We start from the raw sequence: 16,512 nt of genomic DNA on the forward strand, positions 1-16,512 counted from the left end.
GGAAAACTGTAAACCCGGAGAAAGGGGGAAGATCTGGTCTTCAGCATTATCTCATTATTAGATTCAAATTATCAATGCTCCACAAAAAAGAAAAAAAAATCATAAGGCACAGAGAGAAACAAAAAAGCATAGCCCATTCAAAGCAAAGAAATAAACAGAAATTGTTCCTGAAAAAAACCTAATGGCTGCTATACTAGACAAATCTTTAAAATAATTGTCTTAAAGATGCTTAAAGAACTAAAGGAAGATGTCACGAAAGTCAAGAAAACAACGTGTGAGCCACATGGAAATGCCAATAAAGAGATAGAAAACCTAAAAATGAACCAAAAAGAAATTTTAGAACTGAAAATTACAATACGGTAGATGAAAATTTCAGAAGAAGGATTCAAAAGCAGATTTGAGCAGGCAGATGAATCAGTGAACTTGACAGGACAATGAAAATTATGGGGTATGGGGAACAGGAAAAAAAAAACTGAAGAAAAGTTAACAGAGCTTACTGGACCTATAGGATAACATCAAGCAGAACAACATATGCATTGTGAGAGTCCAAGAAGAAGAATAGAGAGAGAAAGGGGCTGAGACTATATTTGAAAAAACAATGGCTGAAAGCATCCCAAACTTGATGAAAGACATGTATATAAAGATCCAAGAAACTCACTGAACTCCGAGTAAGATGAACTCAAAGAGATCCGTACCAAGATACATATAATCAAGTTCACAAAAGCCAAAGAGATCATCTTGAAAGCAGCAAGAGAGAAGTAAATATCACATACAAGGTGTTCTCAAAAAGATTACCAGCAAATTTCTCTTCCGAAACCTTGGAGATCAGAAGATAGTGGGGTAATATACTTAAAGTGCTAAAAGGTAAAAAGATATCAATAAAAATTCTATTTGGGGGAAAACTGTCCGTCAATAGTGAAGGAGAAATAAGACATTACCAAATAAACAAAAAACTGAGGGAGTTTGTAACCATTAGATCTGCCCTGCAAGAAATGCTCAAGGGGAGTCCTGCAAAGTGAAATGAGGACACTAGATGGTAACTCAAAGCTGTGTGAAGAAATAAACATCTCAGTAAAGGCAATAACTACACTGGAAATCATAAAAGCTGTATCATTGTAACAATGATTTGTAATTGCACCTTTTGTTTTCTATGTGATTTAAGAAACATTTAAAGAAAAAACAATTATTGGTGTAAAAGCTAGCATTATTGTTTAAAAAAAGATTTTAAGGCCAGTATTATTTTATCTTGATTTGTTACTCAAAATCTCATTTTCTATATAATTTAAGAGATTAATGAATTTGAAATAACTATTAGTTTATGTTTTGGGGCACACAATGTAATTTTGTGATATCAACAACTGAAAGCAGGGAGGACGGAACTGTAAAGGAGCAGTTTTTGTACGTTATTGAAGTTAAGCTGGTATAAATTAAAATTAGAGTGTTATAACTTTAGGATGTTAACTGTCATCCCCATGGTAGCCACAAACAGCTGTCGAATATTCACAAAAGGAAATGAGAAAGGAATTTCAACATTTCACTATCAACTAAACACAAAAGGAGACAGTAATGCAGAAAATGAGAGACAAGAAAGCTACAAGGCATAGAGAGAACAGCTAACATGACAGGAGAGCCTCATTATTAGTAATTACTTTAAATGTAAATAGATTAAACTCTCCAATCAAAAGACACAGATTGGTAGAATGGATTCTTTAAAAACATGATCCAACTATATGCTGTCTACAAGAGACTCACTTGAAATCCAAAGACACAAACATGTTGAAAGTGAAAGGGTGGGAAAAGATAGTTCATGAAAAAAGTAACCAAAAGAGAGTAGACATGGTTATAATAATATCAGACAAAATAGTCTTTAAAACAAAAAAAGATTATGAGTGACAAAGAAGGACATTGTACATTAATAAAATGTTCAAGCAAGAAGATTTAACAACTATAAACACTTACACACCTAGTTTACAAAACATCAAAATATATGAAGAAAAAATTGACAAAATTGAAGTGACAAATAGACCATTCTACAATAATAGTTAAAGACTTCAATACCTCACTTACAAGAATGGCTAAAAAAAACCCAGACAAAATATAAGTAAGGAAATGGAGGACTTAAGACAATAAACCAACTGATCTAGTAGACATAACACAGATCATTCTACTCAAAAACAGACTACACATTCTTCTCAAGGGCACTTTTGACATTTTTCAGGTTAAACCATATGTTAGGGCACAAATTAAGTCTCATAAGTTCAAAAAGATAGACACCATCCAAAGTATCCCCTCTGACCACAATAGATAGAGTTGGAAATCGATCACAAAAAGAAAACTGGAAAGTTTACAAAATTGTGGAAATTAAACAATATGCATTTAAACATCCAACGGGTCAAAGAAGAAAATACAAGGGGAATTAGCAAATACTTAGGGATGAATAAAAATGAAAACATAACATACTATAACTTATGGGATGCAACAAAAGCAGTGCTAAGGGGGAAGTTTATAGGTATGAATGCTTACATTAAAAAACAAGAAAGATTTCAGATCATCAACCTAACTTTACAACCTAAGGAACTGGAAAAAGAACAAACTCAAAGGTAGCAGACAAGAAGAAATAATAAAGATTAGAGCAGAGATGAATGAAATAGGGAATAGAAAAACAACAGAAAGTCAATTACACCAAAAGTTGGTTCTTCAAAAAGATCAGCAAAATTGGCAAACCTTTAGCTAGACGGACTAAGAAAAAGAGAAGATTCATATTGGAAATGACAGTAGTGACATTACTACTGATTCTATAGAAATAAAAAGGATTATAAGAGAATACTATGAACAATTGTACACCAATATATTGGGTAACTTAAATGGACAAATTTCTAGAAACACAAAACCTACCAAGACTAAATCATGAAGAAGTAGAAAATCTGAATAGACCTGTAACTAGCAAAAAGATTGAATTAGTAATTTAAACAACTCTCCCCACAAAGAAAAATTTCACTGGTGAATTCCACCATTTAAAGAAGAATATTAATCCTTCTCAAATTAAAAAAAAAAAAAAAAAAAAGAGGAGGGAACACTCCCTAACTCATTCTGTGAGGCCATCATTACCCTGATACCAAAGACAGACAAAGGCACCAAAGTCACCATAAAAAAGGAAAACTACAGATCAGTATCTCACATTAGTAGGTCAATGTTTATTGAAGCAGAAATTCTCACCAGAATACTAGGAAACAGAATTCAGCAGCATATTAAAAGCATTATATACCATAACCATAAGTGGGATGGTTCAACATTTGAAAATATATCAATGTAATGCATCACACCAACAGAATGAAGGCAAAAGCTGCAGGATCACTTCAATTGATGCAGAAAAAGCATTTGACAAAATTCAACACTGTTTTATGATAAAAATAGTTAACAAACTAGGAATAGATGGAAATGACCTCACCATACTAAAAGCCATTTATGAAAACTCGCCATTGACTCTCGTACTCAATAGTGAGAGACCAAAATCTCTAAGATCAGGAACAAGGCAAGGATGCCTACTTTCAGTACTTCTATTCAATATAATACTGGAATTCTAGCTAGTGCAATTAAGCAAGAGAAAGAAATAAAAGTCATCCAAATTGGTAAGGAAGAAGTAAATTATTTCTGTTCATGGATGCTATGATCTAATATGTAGAAAACAAATCCACCAAAAAAAAAAAAAAAAAAACACCAAAACTGTTAGAACTAATCAATTTTCTGCAAGGTAGCAGTATATAAAGCCAACACACAAAAACAAGTTGCATTTCTCTACACTGACAATGAACTACCTCAAAATAAATTAGAAAAACAATTTCATATATAACAGCATTGAAAAGAATAAACTACTTAGGAATTAACTTAACCAAGGAGGTGAAAGACTTGTACAATGAAAACTACAAAATATTGCTGAAAGAAATTTCAGAAGCCATAAATAAATGGAAATACATCCCATGTTCATGGAGTGGAAGACTTAATATTAAATGTTAAATGTTATTATGTTAAATGTTAATACGTTAAATGTCAATAATACCCGAATGTTAAAATGTCAGTAATACCCAAAGCAATCTATAGATTCAAAGCAATCCATATGAAAATTCCAATGATTTTTTTTGCAGAAATAGAAAAACTCACCCTAAAATTAATATGGAATTTCAAGGGACCTCAAATTGCCCACCAAAAAATTCCTGAAAAAGAGCTAAAGTGGAGGACTTATCCTTGATTTCCTGATTTCAAAACATATTACAAATCTAGATTAATCAAAACAGTGTGGTACCTGGCATAAAGACAGAGATATTAACCAATGGACTAGAATAGGGAACCCAAAAATAAACCCTCAAATGTGGTCAAATGACTTTTGACAAGGGTGCCAAGGCCATTCAATGGGGAAAGGACAGTGTGTTCAACAAATGTTGATGGAAAAACTGGATATCCACAAAGAAAAAGAATAAATTTAGACCCTAACCTAACATCATATATAAAAATTAACTCAAAACGCATCAAGGACCTAAAGACCTAAAACAATAAAACTAGAAGAAAACATTTCATGACACTGGATTTGGCAATGATTTGCTGAATATGACACCAAAGGCACAGGTAACAAAAGGAAAACTAGACAGATTGGACTTTATGAAAATTAAAAAATTTTGTTCATCAAAAAGCTTCATGAACCCACAGAATGGGAGAAAATATTTGCAAATCATATATCTGATAAAAGATTAATATCCAGGATATATAGAGAACTCCTAAAACTCAACACCAAAAAGCCAAACAACCTAATTCAAAATGGGCAAAAAATTTGAATGGATAGTGTTCCAAAGAAGAGATATAAATGGCCAGTAAGCACCAGAAAAGATACTCAACATCACCAGTTATTAGGGAAATGCAAATCAAAACTCAAATGAGTTACCACCTCACACCCATTAGGCTGGCTACCATCAAGAAAACAGATTATGAGTATTTTAAAGGACGTGGAGAAATTGGGACCCTTGTGCACGACTGGTGGGAATGTAAAATGGTGAACTCACTATGGAAAACAGCATGCTGTTTCCTCAAATAACTAAAAATAGAATTACCATATGATCCAGCAATTCCTCTCCTGGGCGTATATCCAAAAGAACTGAAAGTAGAATCTCAAAGAGATATTTTACACCCATGTTCATAGCGGCATCATTCATAGTAACTAACCCCGTGGAAGCAACTCAAGTGTCCACCAGTAGATGAACCCATAATCAAAAATGTGGATATACATACAATGGAATATTATTCCGTCTTAAAAAGTAAGGGCATTCTGCAATATGTTACAATATGGGAGGACCTTGGGGACATTATGCTAAATGAAATAAGCCAATCAGAAAAAGGCATGTACTGTACTTACAGTAGTCAAAATCATAAAGACAGAAAATAGAATCGTTGTTAGCAGGGGCTGGGGGCAGGAGATAATGAGGAGATGTTATTGTTTAACGGGTATAGAGCTTCAGTTTCACAAGATGGAAACAGTTACGGGGATGCACAGTGGTGATTTTTGCACAACTGGGAATGTATTTGATACCACATGCCTGTGCACTTAAAAATGGTTAAGATGGAAATTTTATGTTATGTGTATTTTAACACAGAGATAGAGAAAGCTTGTCGGCCTGTTCCACCAGGGCTACCTTGGGGGCTACTAACCCCAAAAGGACCTAGCGGGTTGCACGTGGCGGGAGAGGGGCGGAGGAGGGGGCCGCGATGCGCACCACTCGCGGGCAGAGCACAGCGGCCACGGCCCCAGACAGCCCTGCAGGCCCCGGAGCAGCGTAGGGCGACAGGGCGGCAGACGCGGGCCTGCACTTGTTCCCAGACCGTCCTGCGGGCGCCCTCACGGTGCAGAGCGCCGGGGCCGCGCCCTCCCTGGAGGGGGCGTGAGGCGGGACCCCTCGCATCACCGGCGCCAGCTTCTCCTCCTCCCCGCCCTCCCGCCCGAGCCCTCCAGCCGGTTGGCCAATCCCAGCCGGGCTCCCGCTCCCGGATCTCCCGGCTGCTGGTGGCGCGGGGCCCCGAGACTGCGCGGAGAGCTCGAGCTTTGTGCCCGGCCGCAGGTAAGGCGCGCGCCGGCGATCGGGGGTCGCGCGGGGCTTTTTTAAGACCCTCAGGCGGGAGCCTGCAAGCCGATGCCCGCGGGGAGACCGGGTACCCGCCCCGCGGCCGGAGCCCTCGGCGCCCCCAGCCTGGGCCGGCGCGGAGCGGGGTGGTCCGGAGGCTCTGCTGGCTGGGGATCGCGACGTGCTCTCCGCGCAGGGCCTTTCTTAAATAAACAAAGACGGATTATTGAAAACATTAAATCCATAGGTCACTTGCAAAATGCTTATGGTTTCGAGTTTTATGCGGACACCGTCGGCTGGGGCCGGCGCGCTGTGCGGCGTAGTCCGGGTGCGGCGGCCGGGAATCGCGCGGGCCGGGCCGGGCTGGGGTTCTGCTCCTCGGGGCGAACCCCGCGCGGGTCACTTAACCTCTCCTGGCCGCGCTCTGCTCCTTGGAAACTGGAAAACCTTATCATAGACGCTGTTGTGAGGGCTACATGAATTAAGTGCAGTCTAAAAACACAGCCTGAGCTCCCAGCAACCACAGGGTTCTCTGCGACGGACATTTCCAAGTGCTGATACCTTGAATTGTGCTGCAAAGGACTTAAGGTAGTTTGCAATCGCACAGAATAGTAACGAATCAACATAAAATAAATAGAACCAGATGTGGGGAGCAGACAGTGTAAGACAGGAAGTCTGAGGGCAGAAAAATAAAGTGCGAATCTTCTGTGAAAATGAAAATGTTCTGTATTTAAGGAACTTACATTTAAATAGCCACGTGTGTCTAGTGGCTGCCTTATAGGACAGGGCAGATCTGGTACTATTTTTGTAGTTAAGTCTCAGATTTGTCTCTAGGAAAGTAAATTGATCAGTTGCATAGTTCTCGTTATTTGAAAGTAAAGTATACTTCATTCATTCATCTTCAAATATTAATAGCCTTGGAAGACGTGGAACCATTCCTTATAATTAACTGTAAAGACGATATTCTGTGTTTCATTATTAGAGCACCCTGATATACTGCCATATGAAAGTACTCAGTTGAGGAACTGGGGCTGGGAAGGATAGAGTCAGTGAACATGGCATAATTTATAACTTCTAAAAGAGTTTTGAATAATTATACAAATGTTAACTAACCTTTATAGCAAAAATTAAAATACAGAGATAAGCAAAAAAAAAATGAAATCACTAAAAATTACACCAGAGACATAATTACAGTTAATATTTTGATGTATTTATATATTTACAGATTTTTGCCCCATGTAGCCACTTTATTTTCCTTGGCAGGCCCTAAAGAATCCAGCTCCCTTCAAGGGTGAGGGTAGCCTTCACCTTAACCCTGGGACTTCCCAGGCCAGCACCTGGCCCGATCTGAGGTTACCATCTCCCTAATCCTTCTGCCTGTACTTCTGCCAGTGGCCTGGCTTGGGGGCAATGATTTCAGGCAGCTAAGAGAGCTTTTCAGAGAGGAGGAATGTCACAGCTGTGGTTCGTTCTGCATGAGGAGTAATCCAGAGTTCCTCATCCTTGGCACTGTTGATATTTGGGGCTGAATAACTCTTTTGTTGTTGTTGTTGTTGGGGTGGGGAGGGTGTCTTGTGCATGAAAGGATGTTTGGCAGCATTCCTTGGGTACTCCCCCTTCTCATCATTACAGTTGACAGTCAGAAATGTTGGTTGAAACCACTTGGGTTAACAGAAATTGCTAAATGATTGGTCACATGCTCTGAAGAAGTTCATATTCCAATTGCGTGTGAGAGAAAGACTGAGGTGGCAACGGAGGCGTAAGTTAAGCCAAGGCATAACTTAAGTCCTGGCTGTATTATTCCTTTGTGGTGAGATTTTGGTGGGCAAGTAAGTACGTCAGTGAGGATGGAAATAGAAAAATGCACAAAAGTGAAATAAATTTTTGAGGGGACTCTAAAAAAGAGGGGGTAGAATTCAAGAAACCAACAAGCGACAGTGAGGCACCCAGGAAAGGGGTTTGGCGGGGTGCCATCTCCACCCTGGTCTGAAGGGGCGGGGAAGGGACTGTGGTACCAGCTCCGAGGTGGGGTGGGGGGTGGGTTGGACTACCGGAGGAGGAGCTGCCCTTTGGGGATTTTGTGGCCTTGGCAGAATGCAGCCACGGCCAGAGCAGCAGCCCAGCGGGACAGGCCAGGTGGGAGATAAGTTCACCAGCCTCTCCCTTTGTTATGAGTCCAAGCTTATGGTGTTCAGCCATGGGACAGGCCAATAAATCGAGAGACGAGGTATCGGGCGAGGAATAGCAACTTTTTTCCAAGGCCAGCAGACTGAGAAGATAGTAGACTAGTGTCCTTAAAGAACCATCTTACCCAAGTTATAATTCAGACTTCAAGAGGGAGGCGGTGTGGCTAGTTGTTGCAAGCTTTTTTTGGTGGGGGGCCAGACCCTGAGGGGTTGTGGTAATCCTTTGTTCCTGCAGTTGTCCATGTAGGTCGGCTCACAATGTTCCTGTAAACCGCCAAGATGACAAATGTTACTCTCTGTTCTGCAACTTTTTATCTCTATATGAATGAAAAGCAAAGGTCAAGCCTGGGAGGCACAGAGCCTGGCGAATGGGCTAGCATGTATATTTCAGGCTATTGGCGACGTTCTTTTACAAAGATACGGAGCCAGCAGTGACTCACCACAGGCAACCGTGCACAAAGTTGTGAGAGAGCAAGGAATAGAGCCAATGTGGAGTCAGGTTTGTTCTTCTCTGTTACACCTCTCCCCTCCTCTGCCCACTGATCTCCTCTGGCCAAACTCAAGTGGAAGCTGAAGGGTGGGGAGCCCAGGTGATGCAGCCTGGGGAGGTCAGCTGGCTCCTGAGGGGGCAGGAGGGGGCAGACAGAGAACCACCATCAGCAAGTGATCTAAGGTCTTCCTGCCTCTGAAGAATGAAAGTTGGGGGGCCCTACTTCTTAAGGGTTACCGTGGGAGTAAAAGGAGATAGACAAAACATGTTTTTGAAAAAGAAAAAAAAAAAAAGCACATACACACGTAGGTCACTGCTGCTTTTGACCTCTGGCTCTGTTCCATGCAGTAATGTCGTCATGCTGTTTTAGCCACTACAGGATTTTTTTTTTTTCCAGCTTTATTGGGGTGTAATTAACAAAAAAATTCTTAGATATTTTAAGTAGACAATGTGATGATTTGATACACAGAAGAATTATGAAAGTATTCTCTCCATCCGAGTAAATTAACACACATATTTACTGTTTTTGTTTTTGATGAGAAGGTTTAAGTTCTACTCCCAGCAAATTTCAGTTATGCAAGACAGTGTTATCAACTATAGTTACCATTTTATATATTTTTAGATCCTCAGACCTTATTGATTTTATAACTGAAAATGTGTACCCTTTTACCAACCTCTTCCTATTTCCCCCATACCCCAGGCCCTGGGAACCCCTTTTCTACTCTTTCCGTGAGTTTGATTCTTTTGTTCTTTTAGATTCCACATTTAAGTAATAATACCATGCAGTATTTCTCTTCCTATGTCTGGCTTATTTCACTTGGCTTAACACCATCCAGGTTCACCTATGTTGTCAAAAATGAAAAGATTTCCTTCTTTTTTTAAGGCTGAATAATATTCCTTGGTACCTGCAGGGCATTGGTTCCAGGATCCCCTCTGGATACCAGAATCCTTGGCTGCATAAGTCCGTGATATAAAATGGTACAGTACAGTGAATATGGATTACACATCCTCAGATATGGAGGGCTGACTGTATATAGATCATACCTTTATCTTTGCATCCATCGAAAGTCCGTGATATAAAATGGTATAGTACTAGTGAATACGGATTACGCATCCTCAGATATGGAGGGCTGATTGTATATAGATCATACCTTTATCTTTGCATCCATCGATCGACACTTAGGTTGTTTCCATGTCTTGGCTATTATAAATAATGCTGCAAAGAACATGGGAGTACATGTATATCTCTACAAGATAATTATTTTGTTTCCTTTGGATATATACTCAGAATTGGGATTGCTGGATCATCCAGTAGTTACATTTTTAATTTCTTGAGGAATCTCTGCATTGTTTCCCATAGTGGCTGTACCAGTTTGCATTCCCATCAAGAATGCACGAGGATTCCCTTTTCTCTATATCCTCACCAGCATTTGTTATCTTTCTTCTTTTTGATAATTGCTATCCTAGCGTGTGAGATGATTTCTCTTCATGGTTTTGATTTCAGTTTCCCTGATGATTAATGATGCTGAAGGCTGAAATCTTTTCATATACCTGTTGGCCTTCTATATATCTTCTTTGGAAGAATGCCTATTAAGTCTCTCTGCCCATTTTAAAATTGGATCATGTGTGTTTTTTAACTATTGAGTTGTATGATTTCCTCATATATTTTGGATATTAACCCCTTATGAAATATGTGTGGTTTGCAAATATTTTCTCCCATTCCATGGCTTCCTTTGCTGTGCAGAAGCTTTTTGGTTTCATGTAGTCCTGCTTGTTTATTTTGGTTTTTGTTACCTTTGCTTTAGGTGGCTAATAAAAAAATCATTGCCAAGACCAATGTCAAGGAGCTTACCCCTCATGTATTCTTCTAGATTTACAGTTTCAGATCTTATGTGGCTCCATACAAATTTTAGGGTTGCTTTTTCTATTATTGTGAAGAATGTCATTGGAATTTATAGAGATTGCACTGAATCTATAGATTGCTTTGGGTAGTATGGACATGTTAATAATATTAATTCTCCCAGTCTATCAGCACAGAATATCTTTTTATTTCTTGTATCTTTCAGTTTCTTTCATCAGTGTCTTAAGAGTTTTCATTGTACAGATCTTCACCTCCTTGGTTAAATTTATTCCTGAGTATTTATTTGTTTTGGATGCTGTGGTAAATGAGCTTGTTTTCTTAACTTCTCTTTCTGATATTTTGTTGTTCGTGTATAGAAATGCAACTGATTTTTGTGTACTAATTTTGTGTCCTGCAACTTTACTGAATTCATTTATTAGTTCTTACAGTTTCGGGGTAGAATCTTTCGATTTCCTTCACGAAGTATTACATAATGGCTTAAAGTCTGTTTTGTCTGATGCAAGTGTAACTCTTCCTGCTTTCTTCTGGAAATATCTTTTTCCACCTCTTCACTCAGTCGTATGTGTGTTCTTTAAAGTGAAGTAAACATAGCTGAGTCTTGTGGCTTTTTGTTTTCAATGTCTTCAGCCACTCTCTGTGTTTTGATTATATGTGGTCCATTTACATTTAAAGTAATCATTGCCAGGTATTAACGTCCTATTGCCATTACATTGTTCTCTGTTTGTTTTATAATTTCTTTGTTTCTTTCTTCCTCTCTTGCCATCTTCCTTTGTGATTAGATGATTTCTAGTAGTGCTCTGCTTTGATTCCTTTTCTTTTCTCCTTTGTGTGTCTACTATAGGCTTTTGCTTTGTAATCACCATGAGGCGTACATAAAATATATTTATAATAGTCTATTTCAAGCTGATTGCAACTTAACTTCAAATACATCCTAAAGCTCTACTTTCATAACATTCCCTCCTCCACATTTTATGTTTTGGGGTCACAATGTACATCCTTTTTAAGTTGTTTATATTTACAAGTAATTATAGTTATTTTTAATTCTTTCGTTACCGAGTCCAAACTCGTTGCACGACAGGCCAATACATTGGGAGAAGAGATGTTGGGGCAAGGAACAGCAACTTTACCCGGAAAGCCGGCAGGCCGAGAGGATGGCAGACTATAATGTCTTGGAGAACCATCCTGCTCCAGTCAGAATACAGGCTCCTTTTATGCAAAAAAGGGGAGAGGGTGTGGTTGATTGTTGCAAACTTCTTGGTGCAGGAATTCTTTGCTCTTGCCGCAGTCCACGTGGGCCAGCTCATGGTGCTCCTGCAAAACCTCCAGCAAAACAAATGTTATTCTCTATTCTGCAATTTGTTATCTGTACGTGAGTGCAAAGCTAACAAGACTAAGCCTAGGAAACAGGGCACAGGGTTAAAGCCAAAGGAACAGAGCTAACACGGAGTCAGATTTGTTCTTTATTACACTTTTGCCGGAGTTATAAGTGATTTACCCACAACCATGCTCATATTAGAGGATTCTGACTTGAACTGTATACTTTCCTTTATCAGTGAGTTTTTCGTATGTTTTCCTCTTACGAATTAGCATCCTTTCATTTCGGCTTGAAGATCTCCCTTTAACATTTCTTCTAAGCCCGGAATAATGGTGATGAACTCCTTTAGTTTTTTGTTTGTTTTTTGTATTTTTAATTGTTTGGGGGGGGGATGTAATTAGGTTTTTATTTATTTACTTATTTATTTTCATGGAGGTACTGGGCAGGACACATTCTGAACACTCTACCACTGAGCCACCCCTCCACCCCCCAATTTAGCTATTGTTTGTTTGGAAAATGTTTAAATCTTTCCTTCAATCCTGAAGGGCAACTTTGCCAGGTAAAGTAGCCTTGCTTGGCTTTTTTTTTTTTTTTCCCTTCAGTTTACATTCCATTCCATTCTGGCCTGCGAAGTTTCTGCTGATAAAGATGCTGATAATCTTATGGGCGTTCCCTTGTATAGAACGTGCTGATTTTAGCTTAGTGCTTTTAAGAATCTCTTCTTGTCTTTAGCTTTTGACAGTGTAATTATGCTGTGTCTTGGTGTGGATCTCTTTGGATTTATCTTCTTTAGTCTTTGGGGGGCCTCATGGATCTGGACGTCTGCTGCTTTCCCCAAGTTAAGGAAATTTCCAGCAATTAATTCTTTGAATAAACTTTCTGCCCATTTCTTTCTCTCTTTTCTCCTTCTGAGCCCCTTATAATGCATATCTTCGACCACTTGTTCTTGTCCCATAAATCCCTTCAGCTATCTTTACTTTAAAAATTTTTTTTTCTTTTCGCTGCTCTGACTTTAATAATAGTGCTCTTGTCTTCCGAGTTCACTGATCTTTCTTCCATTGATCTAGCTCATCTGCCCTTCCCCACCTCCTTTTTACAGAAGCAGGAACCAAAGCGCCCAGAGACCATGTGCCCCTGCCTGGGTCACACAGCTACTGGGCACCCAGGCCAGTTCTAGAACTGTGGTCTCTTGAGTCACAGGCAGGCTTTTAATTTCCCAGAGATCGTCTGCATGCTCGGACTCCGAAGCGGTTTAGTAAACCTGCTGCCTTAGTTCTGGGGGAAGGAGAAACCTACTTGAAAATGCTTCCGGCAGGTTATTTATGCCAAAGGGTTAACTTTTTCTCCTTTAACTTTCTAGTTGGACCACTACAGCCAGAGCTGACCTTTGTAATTACACAGCAATTCAGGAACTAACTCAAGATTCTTCTTCCGTTTTTTGTTGTTGTTGTTGGGTTTTTTGGTTTCTTTTTTGGAGGTATACCGTATATTTCTGGGTGAGAAAGCTGAATGATTAACGCTAATTTAATTTATAAACTTGACGCAATCCTAGGCAGAGTCACAGTGGAATTTTTTTTAACTTGACAGAGTTGATTAATCTAGGAGTCTGAGCAAACAAGAGTACAGAAGAATACTGAACAAGTTAATACGAGAACTTACCAAACGACCAGATATCAAGACATATTGTAAAGCCACAGAAATGTAAATAATGTACTTACTATAGGCATGGGGACTGAGGTCAGTGGTACAGCAGAGAAAGTAAAAAAAAAAAAAAAAAAAAATAAGGAATAACCAAAAGGAATAACCATATTCACAAGAATTTAAGTATAAGTCATTGGGGGAAAGGATAAAATATTCATATGATATGGGAACAACTCAACTATTTGGGAGAATTACATTAGCTCATGCCACATACCAAAATACAGTTTAGACTGATTAAAATGAATACGTAAATAGAGGGAAAAAAGTTAACAACCTAAAAGAAAACAAAAATGTGTCTATTGGTCTTTCCAAACATAATGCTAAAAGTCCAAAACTTTAAAGCCTTTTTCGTGTTTGACCATTAAAATATTAAACCCTTGAAATAAAAAGACAAAATGAAATCTTGTTAGAGGGTTAGGTCTTAGATCTTTTAGAACATATTAAAATGTAGAATAAAGTTCTCTCTGAGTTCTGTTTACACTTTAACCAGTTTTGGCCGGTCAGTGGAGAGGAAGGGAAAGATGTGTGTGGGCAGGGAGGGTGTTGAGAGATGGGGTTTGCTGCCTCTCCCAACAGTGCTGTCTTATTATGATGGGAGTTAAAAGCTGGAGACGGAGGAATGTGGAGAGGATCTGGCCAGGATACCCCTGCTGAATGTGCTTTGTAAGTGATAATCAATTCATCCTCAGTAATAGACTGCCGATGCCCACGGTGGTAGGATTTCTAGGTGAAGTCCTTTCTCATCATGCATGCACATCTCTGCAGATTGCTTTTGTTTTGTTTTGCTTTCCCCAGATTCTGTGGGAAAGCAGTAAAGTTCCTAAGTGATGTTATATAGACGGTTTTTATAGGAAAGCATTTTTGGAAGTCCTCATTAGACAGGGAAGCTGTAGTAATACTTCTGCGAGGACAGAGGATTCAGGGCAACTTAATGATTTCTCCTGAACGAGGTCTGGGGACTGGAAACATAGATGGGAAACAGCTGGATCACTAGGTCAGAGGTTGCTGGGCGGTTTGGAGTTTTACTAGACGTTGCTAGACTGCCTTCTGTAGAGATGGTGCCTGCCTATGGTTAGTTCCTCAATAAGGTCAGAGAGTATTTTCCTCCACACTTCGACCATCACACTGTGGCAAACATTTTGATCTCTGCCAATTTGATAGAGCCTCTTGATGAGGTAATTTTATGACTGAGGTTGAGCACTGTTTTAAGAGTCACCAGATTTTCCTTTTCTGGGAGTCAGACAGCATTTTAGAGCCAGAACGGACCTTTGAGATGAAGTCCAACCCTTCAGCCTACAGATTGGGAACCTGTTTGGCCATGGTCACTTGGCTAGTCCATTCCTGAAGCCAGACCAAACCCCAGATCTCCTATTTCTCATAAAAGCTCTCTGGGTGAGTGTCAGACGGTGCTGTAAAGGTCTCTGTGGCAGTCTGAGCTTGACTCTAGAACCAGAAAGCTGGAAATTACAGGGCAAGGCCACAACACCATGACTGTGAGGCCCAGGGCTGGAACCCACCCTGAACTCCAGGTACCTGATCTGCAAAATGGAATTAATATTAGCCTTTTTGCCAAGGCTGCAAGGAGGAGGGTTGGTGCAGATAAAGTAGCTGACACAAGCAGGCTCTCACAACTGTCATCCTCTTCCTCCTGTTTTGTTATCTGACTTCTCCACTCACATGGAAGCTCCAACAGAGACGAACTAACATTCTTCAGATTATAAGTGAAGCTCAGTGGTGTTGGGGCGGGCATCACTGCGGGGAGGGCAGCAGGGCAGGCTCTCCTGGGAGCCCCTGCGGTCCAGACTTGGTCCTTGACTTAGCCCTGGCCTTTTCTGGCTTTCCTGTCAGTGTCTTGGTCAGCCTTCGTTCTCGAGAAGACATCACGCCTGTGCTGACTCCCGGGGATCTGAGAAGAACACTCCCCCTCTTTGTCACTCCCTCTCTGCTTTTGAGGGTTTGTCTTCCAGAAAGTTCCCGCTTTCAGATTTCCCAGGAAAGAGGAAAGGGCTCCAAATGGCAAAAGGAAAGGCAGCACGTGGCCAGGTTGGGTCACGAGACCCACTGTCAAAGGAGGAAGGAGGAATGGGCAAGAGAGGAGGGAGGGAGTTACTGAAAATGAGTTATTTTCAACACAAGCCCCCACTGATCATCCCAGGCGATCTTAGGATGGCCAGGGTTTTTAAAAACGGGTGTTATTATTTCACAGTTGCTCTTCCCAGTGGCCTAACCCTTCTTATATTTTGAGAGAGAATAAGATCAAATGCAGGGCTGGGTCCAAGGACAGAGGCTGCCTCAGCCCTCCGTTCCCAGAGGTCCTGGAGGGCCCCGCTTCCCTGCTCAGCAACTCAGGAGCATCCTTTGCATTGGCTTCCGGGACCCTGCCCTCCTCCCCTCCCACAACCAGGTGGAAGGGCTGGAAAGGCCTCCTTAGTCCTTTGCCGTCGCCTCTGTCGTCCACTCACCATCCTAGTTTAATAAAGAGGCAGTTCTAATGGTTTTGAAAAATGAGAAATTTAATTTTTGGGACCCCTTTGTTTTACCATCAATCCTGGTGATTCTCCTGTGATTGGCTCTCTGACCATCTGAGTGCCATCGTCCTGGATACCTGTTGAAAATGCAGATTCTTTTTTTTTTTTTTTGTATTGAAGTATATAGTCAGTTACAATATGTCAATTTCTGGTGTGCAGCACAGTGTCCCTGGTCGTGATATATATACATATATTCATTTTCCTATTCTTTTTCATTAAAGGGTATTACAAGATATTGAATATAGTTCCCTGTGCCATACGGATGAAATTTGTTTATCTGTTTTTATACATAGTGGTTAACCTTTGCAAATCTCAAACTTTCAGATT

General features: G+C 40.2%; 1 protein-coding gene across 4 annotated transcripts in view; it reads left to right on the forward strand.

Moving 5' to 3' along the window:
- The first annotated feature begins 5,830 nt into the window (after positions 1–5,830).
- The window catches only part of BLVRA (biliverdin reductase A), a 51,634-nt gene continuing 40,952 nt past the window's right edge, over positions 5,831–16,512 (forward strand). The window contains exon 1 of one of the 4 annotated variants that reach the window (XM_032484287.1): positions 5,831–6,101. Coding sequence is in view for 3 of the 4 variants with exons in the window: in XM_032484289.1 (XP_032340180.1) it covers positions 14,312–14,320 (9 nt within the window). In the remaining variant the exon portion in view is untranslated. Of the gene's footprint in view, positions 6,102–14,216; positions 14,321–16,512 lie in introns of those variants that run through there. The other 3 variants (XM_032484289.1, XM_032484288.1, XM_014551006.2) reach the window with 3 other exon arrangements.

Source organism: Camelus ferus, chromosome 7 (assembly GCF_009834535.1).
Source record: "Camelus ferus isolate YT-003-E chromosome 7, BCGSAC_Cfer_1.0, whole genome shotgun sequence".
NCBI lineage: Eukaryota > Metazoa > Chordata > Mammalia > Artiodactyla > Camelidae > Camelus > Camelus ferus.